At 39.9% G+C, this 13,879-nt stretch overlaps 1 protein-coding gene across 1 annotated transcript in view; it reads right to left on the reverse strand.

Annotated features, from left to right (window-relative positions):
• LOC103129548 (alpha-tectorin) overlaps positions 1-13,879 on the reverse strand; it is a 108,254-nt gene that overhangs the window by 68,588 nt on the left and 25,787 nt on the right. Inside the window, exons 15-19 of the mRNA XM_016665184.1 lie at positions 5,505-6,081; positions 4,835-5,418; positions 3,539-4,091; positions 2,849-3,447; positions 2,513-2,667 (exon numbers count right to left, since the gene is read on the reverse strand). Coding sequence (XP_016520670.1) covers positions 2,513-2,667; positions 2,849-3,447; positions 3,539-4,091; positions 4,835-5,418; positions 5,505-6,081 — 2,468 coding nt within the window. The remainder of the gene's footprint in view (positions 1-2,512; positions 2,668-2,848; positions 3,448-3,538; positions 4,092-4,834; positions 5,419-5,504; positions 6,082-13,879) is intronic.

Consider the following 13,879-nt stretch of genomic DNA (forward strand, 5'->3'; position numbering starts at 1 on the left):
GCATGATGAGGGACTGCAGATCAGGACATTGGGCGCTTGACATTCACACCGTTGGGAGCAACCATCTGTCCAGAAGGACTCACCAGCCTGCAAGATGAGAAACAAGTGAAAATATTAGGTTGTGTGACGACATTAAGAATATATGAACCTTGAGGTAATAAGGAAAGCCCTACAGCAATGCTTCTTCTCCATCTGAAATCATAGTTGGAAAACTGCAACATGCAGAACCTGATTCCCAATTTACCTTTGCCAAGTTTCCACTCCTTCCTGTCAGTTAAGGCTTTTGTTAATCACTGGAAGAATTTCCAAAGTGGATGCCAAACAGAAGATTGAGACGATATATATATAGCCTGTCCTCATACTTGAGTTTTGACTTGAAAGCATGTACCACCCAATATAGTTACAGGGCAATTAAAGTAAGTGTTCTAATGCTAATTTCTGCAAATCTATGAATAGTTCAAAAGGTATATAGAAAAGGACTGAATTTTAGTGTTTTTCTGGTCATAGGGAACACTCAAAAAACTTTGCGCTATAGCTACATTCACCCAATCACACTAATGTGCATACATTCATGCACCAATTCGAAGATTGGTAAACAACTAACGATCCAGGAGAGCATTGACATGTAAAAGATGGAAGCTAGAATTGAACCCACAACCTTAAAATCTTCTGGTCGATGTCTGAAAATATATGTTAATTCCACACCACACCATTTTATTTGGTGAAGGGCACTTGTCATTTCTCATTTGCTTTCCTGTGTTGGGTTGCATTTGAAAACTATTCTGTCCGTAAGGCTAATTTTGGACTCATGGCTGCTTCTTATCTGTGTGCCTTAAAGCACACCCAAGGAGATTTGTGAAGGTCCACTAATCTCTCCTTTTGAAATGTTGTCTTTTGATTTTGCTGTGATGTCACATAAGGGGTGCGTTCACACTGCAGCCTGAAGTGACCCAATTCCGATTTTTTAGCACTTCCGCTTTTTTTGCCGGGGCCGTTCACACCGTCAGTAAATGCGACCTGTATGCGTTCTGCAGTGTGGACGGGCAAACGACCTGAAAGTGTCCCGCATGCCCAGCAGAGGGCGCAATAGCGTCAGCGTTCTCAGTGTTCTGCCAACCGCCATAAAAGAAGAAGTGCTCTGTGTTTGCGGAAGTAAACATGGAGGTTAACGATGGAGCATAGCTTACATATTTGAAGTTGTTGGCCGGCCGGAGCAGCATATTAACAACTTAATCCTCATACTGTCCATCATGGTTGTTGTTTTTCTTCCCGCTTGCGCGTATCAGGACGCAGAATAGTGAGATTTGTTGAGAAACAGTGACATTCAGTTCGACTGAAGGCGACCTGAACGTTAGGTCGCATTTGAATCGGATACGTATCGGATATGGGTCACATTCGAAAAAGAATCCGACCTGTGCTGTTCACACTGCCATGAAAAGGTTGGATACAGGTCGCATTACGTCAAAAAAATCGTAATTGGGTCACTTCAGGCTGCAGTGTGAACGCACCCAAGGAGGCATTATTTGTGAGTTGTTTTCTTGAAATGCAACACCTCAATGATGTTTCATTCTTTAAAGCCATTCAGCAATGTCTTGATTCTCAGCTAAATAATCAAGAATAAAGTGAATCAAAATGACCTACGTTGAAATAGAAGCCATCATATTGGCAGCCACAGCTTTCCACAGGGACACAGCTTGTTCCACTCCTGGAATAACCTTCATCACAGAAACATCCCTCAGAGCAAACATGGTCACAGGCAGCATCGATGCTACTGGCACAGGTGTGGCCACAGTCTGTTCCACACAGCTCATAATGACTGTTGGCTGGGCACTCAATTCCTGAGGAAAAAAGGGTGACAAGTTGGTTACAACAAGTTCAACCATACTTTGAGACTTTTGAGGAAGATGCTTGTTTGATTGATTACTTTAATAGCACACTGCCTTCCATACTCACTGCAAGTGGTGTTTTGCCTCCAAGGGTAGACTCGGACATTAGCAGACTGACAGGCACTGACGTACGTCTCTAGAGCCCTGCACAGAAGATCACTGCCTCGATTTCCCGACACGCAGACATCAAAGACACAGTCACTGAAATACGGTGCTGGATCCACCTCCTCGTGGCAGAAGCTGAAGGGGCCGTCAGCTGCCTGAATCACCTCACACTGGGCCCTGGCCGATCGGTCATCGTTGCATTGTGCGCATGAAGAGCCACAGCCGTCACTACAGGTGTAGTTCCCAGGAACCTTCCAAGCTGCTCCAAAAGCATCTGCTGAGTTGGACGATGCTCCACTTGGAGTGTGGAAGTCATCATTTGGATTCCCATTGAAGTTTCCACAAAGTCCACACATGTTTCCTCTGATGAAGAGAAGATAATTTTGAACACTTAATGACAATGAAACAGACAATGATGATTTACTGTTTTTAAAGTTCTAAAAAGGCATTAATTCGATAACTATAGAATTGAAGAAAAACGATATTAAAATTAAAGCTGTGTTGAAGAGTATATAGGTTACCTGTATCTTGGGGGGACAGAAATGGACACTGTGCTACTTCCATCGTACATGACGCTCAGTCCAAACTCTGTATTGACAAATGTTTGAGATCCACTTCCAAAAATTGACAGGCTTCCATTGAAGACAATGGGTAGGTTTCTTGTGATTCCATTCACCTGAAAAGAAAGGATGGAGGATGCACAACTGAAATGTCTGGACTGTTACTGATGTAAGAACGAACAGTACTTTGGTAATATACCAAGAAGAAATGTTTTGGCTTTTAAAACTAATTTCCAATCTACTTTAGACAACTTTAAATATCTTCTACAATCTTCCATCAGAGACAGCTTGACTTACCTCCACGGTACCCCAGTTGCCTCTCGACATGCGCACTTCATAGCCCAAGACATCAACATAAACTTCAGCCGTGATAGAAACTGGCAATCCAAACCACGGTTCATTCTTTGCTTTCACAGAAAACTGATGAAGGTCCACAGTGTCATTGCAAACTGTTGCCAGAACATAGCGGCAGGTTCCCTGGAAGTCGTAGGCCTTGCCATCAAAGGTCAGGTAGTGAGGGTCTCCAGAGGCAGAGCAGGTGCCATGAGGGTTGGGATGGCAGCCAAATTCACCCCCTACAACATGGCAGGACTCTTGAGGTCCACATGCATTTGGGGAACACTGGGCTATACCAGTTACACCATTACAGGTGCAAAAGCTCTGACATTCTTCCCCATCCCAGAACTGTTCACCAGCTTGCCGGTAGCGTCCATCATGAAAGCATCCACAGGATGTTGGAGGCACACACTGGTTACCACTGAGGACAAACCCATCATTACACTGGCATCCCTCCTGGCACTGAGTGTCACAGGTGAAGGGGAAAGAGAGGCTGGGGCAGGAAGACGGACATGAACTTCCACAGAGTTCATAATGACTGTTTGATGGACAGGTTAGTTCTGTGGGGGGGGCACAAAGGCAAAAGAAGTAAAAAGTGATGAATATGTTAATTTCAAAGGCATCTCTATCAAATGTGGTTCTAGAACTTACCACAGCCTGTTGCATTCCTCCACTGTCCCAGGGATACGCCATTATGTTGACACATCAGTGCATAATCTCGGAGGACCTCACATAGTGTTGATGCTGGATCACTGGAGCCCTGGAGGATTCCTACACATGCATCTACCTGCTGCCATGGGTTCACTGCAGCCCAGCATGATGTAAATGGTCCAGTGGGTGAAGTAAGAACTCCACAGTACTCAGTAGAACTGAAATTGGTTGCAGAGGAACGAGGTCTGTTTTCCACACAGTGATCTGCCAGGGAGCCATCTCTCCAACTGTCCCCAAACACCTGGGGGTCACTGACCAGAGTGCCATTGGGTGTACGGAAATCATCATGCTGGTCAGCATTGTAGTTTCCACAGAGTCCACCTAATAAACCATTGTAGACACCTGGTGCAGTGACACGGACAAAGTGAGGCCAGACAGTCTGCAGAGTTACACCAAAGTCTGTGCGAAGGATGATGCTGTGAGTGCTGCTTTGGAAGATGCGGATTCTGTTGGACCCAGTGCTAAACGGCAGACTGATCAGCTGTCCATCAACCTATAACACATTAAAAAAACTTTAGAAACGTTTTTGGGGTAGATGTTCAAAATATTACAAATGCCTGAAGAAATCAAATTTTGCATTATTTCTCACTAGAGAAAGCTTCCAAAAATAATTCTTAGTCATAAAAAGGTTTTTTCAATGTATTCATTGTTTGTAGCTCATTTTCAACAACATTTAAAGGGTAGCAGAGCTGATAATTTTTTTTCTAATTGTCCTTCTTTTAACACATATTTGGGTTGTTTTGATTAAACAGAGGCTCAAGATCAGTCCACTAAGGGTCACCTCACGTTATGCAATATGTACACTAAATTTGATCAAGAGGTTTTGTTAGCATAGTTATATCAAGGATCTAATTCACTCTTCTTTATTAGTTTGTCTTTTCATACACTCCTCTTGCACAGGCTGACCATCATCTCTGTCTGTGAATATTCCAGTCAGGATCAAATGCTTTCTCTAAAAATTGGTATCAAAATCTGAAACTTGAACTATGAAGCAAAATTTTGAATCTGAATGAAGTAGAATACAAATAAAGTGTTACCGATAATTGTAATAACCCCAAGTCCTGGTTATAATGCATTGCAGACTAACTCTAAACATTTTATTTTTTATGACATTTGTTCATTTGAAATTTTATGAAACATTAGTTTGTTGTAATAGTGTTCAAACAAATTTGTTGTTACACTTCATTGTATGTTATATATTTGTTTAATTTGTAGAAAATAATTTCCATCACTTACCTTAACAGTGCTAGTACTTGCCATCTCAATAGCAACTTGTGTTCCCTCTGCCTCAAACTTTAACACATTGGAGAAACCCTGTGGCCCCTGTGGAACTTTTTCCACAGTAATCATGAAGTGTGAGTGATCAGAGGATCCCATAACTTTGGCAAGGGTCAAGCGACATGCTCCTGGGTACTGGTACATCACTCCATCAAATGTATGATATGATCCTGGGCCTCTGATCCAACATGTTGCAAAGCTGTTTGGTGTGCACCCTCTTACTCCATCCTCCACCCTGCAGGACTCATGTTGACCACAGCTGTGAGAGCTGCAAGTCATGGATCCATAGCTGCATGTACAGCGCCTCCCACAGTCTGCATCCAGTATGACAGTTTCTCCTGAGCGGTAGTAGTGACCCTCAAAGCTGCAGCCACAGTCAGCATGAGGGACACAGACCCCTCCACTCAGGAGGTAGCCTGAATTGCAGACACAGCTCTCTTGATTAGGCAGGGGGCAGTTGTAGGTGGAATTGGGGTTGACACATGTAGATGGACATCCTGTACCCTGGGCCTCATAGTGGCTATTGGCTGGGCAGGGGATTTCTAAACACAAGAAACATTTATTCTCAAATTTAAATATCTGACAACACTTACATTGTAAAATTATTGCGACTGACTGGCAGACATACCACAGAAGCCAGGACGCCTCCAGCTTTGAGGCTGGATCCCATTTTGTTGACACTGACTTGAGTAGACATTTAGGGCTTGGCACAGAATGGGCTGATACCCTCCGCCAACACAGAGATCATACACACAGCTGTCTACAAAAAATCCTGGAGCGAGTTGTTGATGGCATGCAGCAAATGGTCCTGTGCTGTTCTCCAGAATACCACAGTGGGCAGAGTTTCTGTACAGTGCTGTCTGAGCTGCTGTGCAGCCGGCACAGGCCAGACCTGAACACTGAACCTCACAGCCAGGCTCATCATCACCAGGTGCTTTCCAGCTGTTGGCAAAATCCACATCAGAGCTCACCACTTCACCTTGACGGGTTCGAAAATCATTTCCAGGGTGATTATCGAAGTTTCCACAGAGTCCACACGTGCTATTTTGGTAAGTGTAGGGCACACTGATCTGTGCATATGAATACATGTCATAAGACACCATCAGGCCAAAGTCAGTGCTGACGATCACAGAGAAACCTGACTGATAAACCTGGATAGAGCCGTTTCTGAGGGAAAATGGAACTGTTGCAAAACTTCCATTAACCTGTAAGGATGGCAACAATAAAGTAATTACAAATATGAACAAAGGAAAAAAAAGACGTGGTATATGTTATGTAACTAAGACTCTTGTTACCTTGGCCTCTCCATAACGTCCTTTAACAAGCTCAATAGTTTCATCATGAACAAAGACTTTGACCAATCTTGTCCATGAAACATGAGTGCTGCCGCGATGCTCGTTCTTTCCCTCCACTCTATAGTAGGGCAATCCGTTCTGACACTGCTCTGACAGGACGTAAGTGCATGTGCCTTGAAAGTGAAACACTGAGTTGTCAAAGGTGTAGTAATGTGGATCTCCACTGACGGTGCAGGTTCGTCTTTGCACTGTCTGGCAGGAGTACTGAAAGGCAGCTGGCCGACAGATCTGGGAGAAGGAGCAGGGATTGCTGGAGCATTGCAGCCCTTGGTTGGTGCAGGTGCACTTCTGTGCACAGGTGCTGTCACTCCAGAAAGAGTCGCCAAGTTGAACAGGTAGATCTTAAAAAAACAACACAAAAAAACAAAAGACTATTAAACATTTTCTATACTCTCAATACTTTTCCCCCATGTCTCGTCGGGGACTCCGCACCATTGTGTATGTTTTCATTGTTTTCCCGCCTTACTTCTCCATCAACTGGTTACATTTGCACGTTTGCAGTAAATTGGACTTATCCCCACTTGAGTTACTCCCGACCCCATTAGTGACAAGGATGTACAGAAAATGGATGGATGGATTGATGGATGGATGGATGGATGGATGGATGGATGGATGGATGGATGGATGTCCTTGAGCTAGTGCAGGCATTGTTGCTTTTCTCAGTAATCTTTGCAGTTTGTCATGGTGAGGTGCAGGACTGCTGTTCTTACTGTTGAAAGTGCAGCCTCTTGATCCATGATCCAGTCGGAAAGCCCAGCGACCAGGTACATTGACGTTACTGTTGAGGCGGAAAACTGAGTAATTGCCTGAAGCGTTACTGGAGAAGGATCCAGGAACAGTGAGATGGTGAGTGGAATTAATTGTGTCGTATCCAACCTGGGATAATAAGAGATAAAGAGATTAATTTAATATATGTAAATTTTAATTTTGTGTTAATTAAAAAGTACAAAGTGAGAATTGCTGGGTTGCAGACTTGGATGACAAACAAAATTCAGATGGGGGTCAGGAAGTGGATTTCTCCGGTTCAAAACAGAGAAAAATGGATCACAGTGAGTACACAAAAGCCCTGAATGGGCTGGAACAGATGAGGCGTCTCAAAATCATACGCATATATTTAAGATATGCTCCATACTGTCTTGATAAAAAAAGACTTGCCATACAATACTGAGGCGTCGAGTCAATTGACAGAAAAAGCTATCTGGTGCTGTAGATCTCATAATACGCAACGAGCCAGATTAAAGTTTTCAAAATCCTGGAAGCATACAATTATTTAGTCTAAGGTTGGGTCAATCATTTAGGAACAAAAGAAGCATTAAGTGGCTGTTGACTTGTTTCTACCTGGGTGAGTGAGTTGTGCTGTTTGAAGTAATTAGTCTACGATAACAATGCTACAATGTAGGTCAACTGTTCGCAGCGATCTACAGAAACTCCATTAAAAACATGGTTAGTGGCCGGGAAATAGTCGAAAAATACCAGTACCAGTAAGGCCTTGGGAATCTACATCACCTGCTGCACTTGGACAGCCTAAAAAATAGTTAAGTAAGATGTAAAATGCCAAAGTCAGCACTGAGCTGGCTGCTAGCAGCTAGCATTAGCACACAAACCTTTTCTGGGGACAACCAAGCCGGGGCATAAAAATAATATATCTTGTATTTCTAAGCAACTGTCTAATAAAATATCTAAAAATACAATTTAAACAATGCGATCCTTGCCTGTTTGAAAGTGGTCACTGCAAACTCTGGCACTGTTAGTTTCCGCACCTTCTGGTTTTAGCTGTAGAATTTTGATCCACTTTTCTCGTCTTTTTTCAATTAGTTTTTTTTTTTTTTAAACTAACTCCCTTACGAACAACTGCCTTCTGAGCACCAAACATAATGTTTATCTTTCTCTGTGTCAGAACGGTTAGAACAACCATAGAAGCACAGACTTTAGGCATTCTGAAACTGGATCGCCGAAATAAATAGGCTGCATTTACTTCTGACCCCCATCTGCATTGCATGACATCTGTACTACATCATCTGAAACCCAGCAATTGCTTTAAAAATACATAATGTAAATATATTGACTCTAACCTCTACGTTCCAACCATTTGGGGATATATTCCCATAGTTCATCAGCACAAAGGAGTACTGGCCTCCAGAGATCAAGACAGCCTGGACTGTTGTTCGCTGAAAAAAATTTGTTTTTGTGATATGACATTTAGTTTAAACCATATTCATCATAAAATTCAGAAAAGAAAACTTACTGCATCATAATGTAGCCAATACGGTATTTCATGCCAAGTTGCTACAAACACCCAGCTTGCAGTAAAGTCGAACTGTGGGAAGTAATTATTAATGTCCTCTGTTGCTTGGTCGAGGATGTTGCCACTTGTATATTGTTTGTAGTAGACCAGACCAGTTTGTCTGTTGTCAAAATCAGTCCAGAAAGGAGCAATTATGTCCCAGGTTGAATACATTGGAAATCTTTGAGGTATGTACATCCACCATGGATCATTAAAGGTCATATGTCCATTATTGTTCACCTAATGAAAACAAGCAAAAACTTTTATGCTTTATCTGGTAATTGAGCAAGTAGTTTCTACTTCTATGTGAGGAATTTTTACATACATAAATCTGATTATATTGTTGTCCGAAATACACAAAAGGTCGTTGTAGAACAATCCGAGGGGAGCTTCCATCGAGAGCTCGTTCAGTTGTGTAACCAGAAATTGGGTAGAGCGGTCCTAAAAAGACCAAACAAGCATAAATATCATTAAACAAATAAAAACATAATGGAAACTAGAAAATGTGTAAATGATGTAAGCTGAATATTATTGCTGAAAATGTAATAAATGGAAACAACTGAAAAAGCAAAACAGCAAGCCAATCTTCTTACAAAGCAAAACTTCTTAAAATAGACAACAACTTTAAGTGAGTCCAAAATAGTGAAGAAACCTTATAAAGCTCAACTGTAATATAATCAGTTGAAGAATCTGAACAGTAAATAGAGTAAAGACTCAATTCTCATCCAGTGCAGTAAGAGCAGTGTGTGTACTGCTCTTACTGCACTGGATGTAGAAAATGTGCCAAGGGAGATTTTCAGAAGGATTGAGTGACAGGCACACTGACACATCACTGTGGTGAACAATAAGCATAAAACCTCCCTTCTGAAATAAAGGGATGATTATGTGTGGACATTATGTATTCTACCACAAGAGGGAGCACTTATGCAGCATCATTTGAAGCTGCTCCGACCAGCAGCAGGACACCTGTCAGAGTCTGCAGCATCACATTTTGTCTCCCAATTGCAGGTCTGGAACGACTGCAAATATCTTAGGAACTGCAAGTCCCACGTTTATGCGAGATATATTTCCTAAATCCAGGAATAGATTCTTATGCTGTAATATAATATAGCCTATCTCAAGAATGAGTGAAAAATTGAGAGAGTGATAATTGTATCTCTCAATTTACCAAAATTATAGGGTTACATTACAAAGACAAAATATGATCATGCTGTGAACAAAAACTTAAAGAAGTATTTTATTAGATTACAAAGATACAAAAAATCTGAAACATATGGTAGTAGCTGGAGGATATGACATTTTAAAATTTGAATTCCATTCCAGCTGAAAATAAATGGAAGTAGATAACTGTGAAAGAATACTAATTTGTTTTACAGAATTTGGTGAAATTGTCGGCGTTTTTCAGTCATTCCCAAGGAGAAGGTTAATATTTTTTAAACTGTAGAATATATCAATACCAAAAGTCATGGACACCATGTCCTAAATGAGCAGAGCACTGTAAAAGTTCAATGGTTGAATTAGTTTTTCACAGATCTTTAGAGCATCATCTCATTTGTGAATCCCATGGAGTAAAAAAGTCTCAGGCAAGCTGATCCGTGAGATTTGTGCACACATATTAACCAATTTGCATGCGTAGTTTATTACTACTTGTGGAGTTTGAAACATATAAATTTAAGAAACTCTTTACACATAAATGAATGTTGAGGTACGCATATATCCATTTTGTCACACACACTTATGAAATATGTTGTGCACCTAAAAATCTAGTTGTACTCCAAAATATCAGGCTTATGAAAATCCTCATAATCATAGAAATCATAATAATAACATATTCATAATAAAAGTATGCAAAGATCCAATACGAAAGTAAATTTTACTTGAGAAAAAGATTAATCTCCTGTGAGAAAAAGATTAATCTCCTGTGCCTCATTCAATTTGACGAGAACCTAGAGCGCACAGAGCAGGAGAGTTGTTTCTGTGCTCTGATACAGATACTGATACTGATACAAAGCACAAAGCCAAGCAAAAAATCTCAACTTTGACAGGTGTCTGGCGGCTCAAGATTTGTCAGAGTTTCTGCAACACTGTCGAGCTAGAGTGTGAGAAATGCACACACCAAAAATTATTGAACACTTTATTTGAAGGGGGTTGCATAATACTGTCATAAACATAATATAACACCAGTTATGAACATGAAGGAGTCTTCATGAATGTTTATGACTGTTATCATGAAGTGTTATTCTGAAAATAACACTTTTAATTGACTTTTAATGCAAGTTTTCGTATAACTTTGCATTATAGATATTCACTGAATAACTCTTCATGACAGTCATAAATATTCATNTGTCAACAGCTGTTTGAGCAGGTTACCATCAGGCAAGCTCAGAACATCTTGTCTGATGGGTCACATGTGCTCACATCAGAAAATGTTCTCATGAATTCAGGGAGAAGGTTCAGGGTCCCCCTGTGCAAATATAACCGTCTGTACCACTCGCCATAGCCTGATATATGGCAGACTAGCCGGGCCTGGACAGAGTAATAGGAGGTCCAGATGGTGATCAAGACTAGTAGTAGAGGATGTATCGTATGTGAATGAAAATGGATATGGGGATGTGCTGCCTTTCTGACATTTGACTTTTATGTATTTTTTGTTTTTATTTATGGTTACTGTCCTTTTGGATGAGCTTTTATTGTTGCATTGCAGTTTTGCCCCTGCTTCCAAGACAAATTTCTCCTATCGGAGACTAGTAAAATTATCTTATCTTAAAAGAAAATCATAAAATGATAAATACGTATAAGTATAGACATAAAAATGCTTCAAAGACCATTTAAAATGAGTTAAAGCCTGTTATTCTAAAATAACTTAGTGTGAAGAAGTTCTGCATACTGAGGTATTTTTGGTTTTACACTTTCTCTCTGTTGCTTTGGTGAATTTCTCACATCACTGTTAACATCGGTTTATTTCTAATTTGCTCACAGCTTTGTGCAAAATCAAAGCACAAAATTATTTAGAACAAATATAAGAAACACTCTTTGGGTAAAGCTGGGCACTAAAGCAAATAAGATCAAATATTTGTTCAATCTGGAAAATGTTTTCTGGTAAGAATCACAAAGAAATGCATAAAATTGACAGATAGTGAGAATGGCTCAAGCAATGAAATAAAAACTTAATGTTTTACACAGAACAACTTCAGCATTCATTCATGTAGTTAATTTTGATTGACAGAAGTAAATTTAAATTATTTTAAGCAGCAATCTAATTTTTTTTTTTAATTCTGTATTTTTAAAAACCAACTTATAATATGCTCAAATTTGACCCACCTGAATCTTGAAGACTTACTCCACCTGTGAAAATGAACACATTTTGTCAAACAATTAATTATTCATATCAACCAAATACAAGATTTTTCTGCAGATAAGCAAAACGAAGGATGTGATGTAAAATACTCACTTAAGGTCAAAAGCAACACAAGCAAAGTGAGTTGACCTGCCATTCTCTAAACCTCCAAACTCAAACCTGTTGATCAAATGACTAAATACATTAAGTACGTGTCAGTACAGACTGATAGATTTCAGTTTCAAACTGATAGGTTTACCCCCTGTACCTCTCGTGTTCATGAGGTAAGACAGAAATGTAGCGGGGATTTTATTCAGTAACATTTGGCACATCTCCAAAAAAGGGGCTGGATTATCAAGTTTATTTCCTCATAGAGGCCAATTCTGACATTGAGCCATGACAATGATCAAGGCTTTGAAACCAATGAAAGACTTAAAAGTGGTCTTGGGTCCACAAATAAAGCAAACAATCCAAAACTGTATATTTATATCAAAGGTGTTCCAGTATCTTCATGTCAAATGAAACAAGAATACAAGACAATAAAAACTGTTTGGTCTCAAATTTGTCAAACTATATACTAAATTTTGCTTCAATGTTAAGAAGGATCTAAAGGAATATTGGGTAACACTTTATTTGAAGGGGGTTGCATAATACTGTCATAAACATGACATAATACCAGGTGTGAACATGAATGAGTCTGCATGAAGGTTTATGATTGTTATCATGAAGTGTTATTCTGGGAATAATAACACTTTTAATGAAAAGTGGACACTTAATCTTAATTTGAAGGAGGTGTGCTATGATAACGGTAAAGTGAAACTGTGTAAACTAGAAGAACAAAAAGCCTGAAAGTAGTAAATGAACACTTGGGATAACAAAGAGATTTGTAATCTAGCATGCATCACCAGATGAAAGCATGGTGCTTTAATGTGGCAGCGACTCACATCCTCATCTCTCTCCTTTGACTTTTCACTTACACACTGACAGCAAAGACACGTTTTATGAACAAATGTTTGGTTTTAGAAATAGATTAATCAGAAGGTGGGTTAGTGTTTTCCTTGCATTTTACGACCTTTTTATTAGCTGTGATATTTTTCTTAGAATTGGAATGATTCTGCAATTTTTAAAGCACTTTGGATCTTGTACCCATAAAGTACGACATTCCTTACAGGAACAGATTAAAGGTGTGTCAGTAATAGAGTTTCCAGTGCAGCTTTGTGAAATATGGTAAAAGCTTCATCAACCCCAAAGCTTTTCACTCTACATTCAGTTATTATCTTTGGGTCTTAAGAGGAACGGTCTAGAGTCAACGCAGAGCTTCAGTTATTACAGCTAGAAACTGGAGATCAGGCCCAAAACCTGGGAGTAGTGATGGACCTGAACCTTCAGAGCCACATGAAGACGGTTACAAAGTCGGCCTTCTATCACCTGAAGAACATTAGAGGACTAATGTCTCACCAAGATCTATAGAAACTCATCCATGTGTTTATCTTTAAATTGATTGATTACTAAATTGATTACTGCAACAGTGTCTTCACAGGTTTGACCAAGAAATCAATCAGATCCAGAACGCTGCTGCTGGTGTTGTTCTGACTAAAACCAGGAAGCAGTAGCATATCACTCAGTTTTAAACTCCTTACACTGGCTCCCTGTAGCTCTGTCTCAGTCTGTGGTGAGTATGGAAACCAGACAGATAGATGTTAAAGCTGTTGGTCATTGTTAGAAAGCTATTTAACTGTTTAAACTGCTTTTTCAATAATTTTGCTCATGAATGAGAGGTTGGAGATCGGCCTGTAATTCTGCTGTGGTTATTTGTTCAGATTTCTCTTTTTTATAAGTGGTTTGATAACTTCTGTTTTTAAAGAAAAAAAATATTTAAATTAGATCAGATGCAATGACAGGCAGAACTTTCTTAAAGAAAGTTGTGGGTTGGATATCAAGACAGTAGAAGCTTAATTTATTTATTATTCCTTCCAAGTTTTCATGGTGGATTTGCTATGTTTGGGCATAGCATTGGCAGACTAACT

This window comes from Poecilia formosa, unplaced genomic scaffold (assembly GCF_000485575.1).
Source record: "Poecilia formosa unplaced genomic scaffold, Poecilia_formosa-5.1.2 Scaffold555, whole genome shotgun sequence".
Taxonomy (NCBI): Eukaryota; Metazoa; Chordata; class Actinopteri; order Cyprinodontiformes; family Poeciliidae; genus Poecilia; species Poecilia formosa.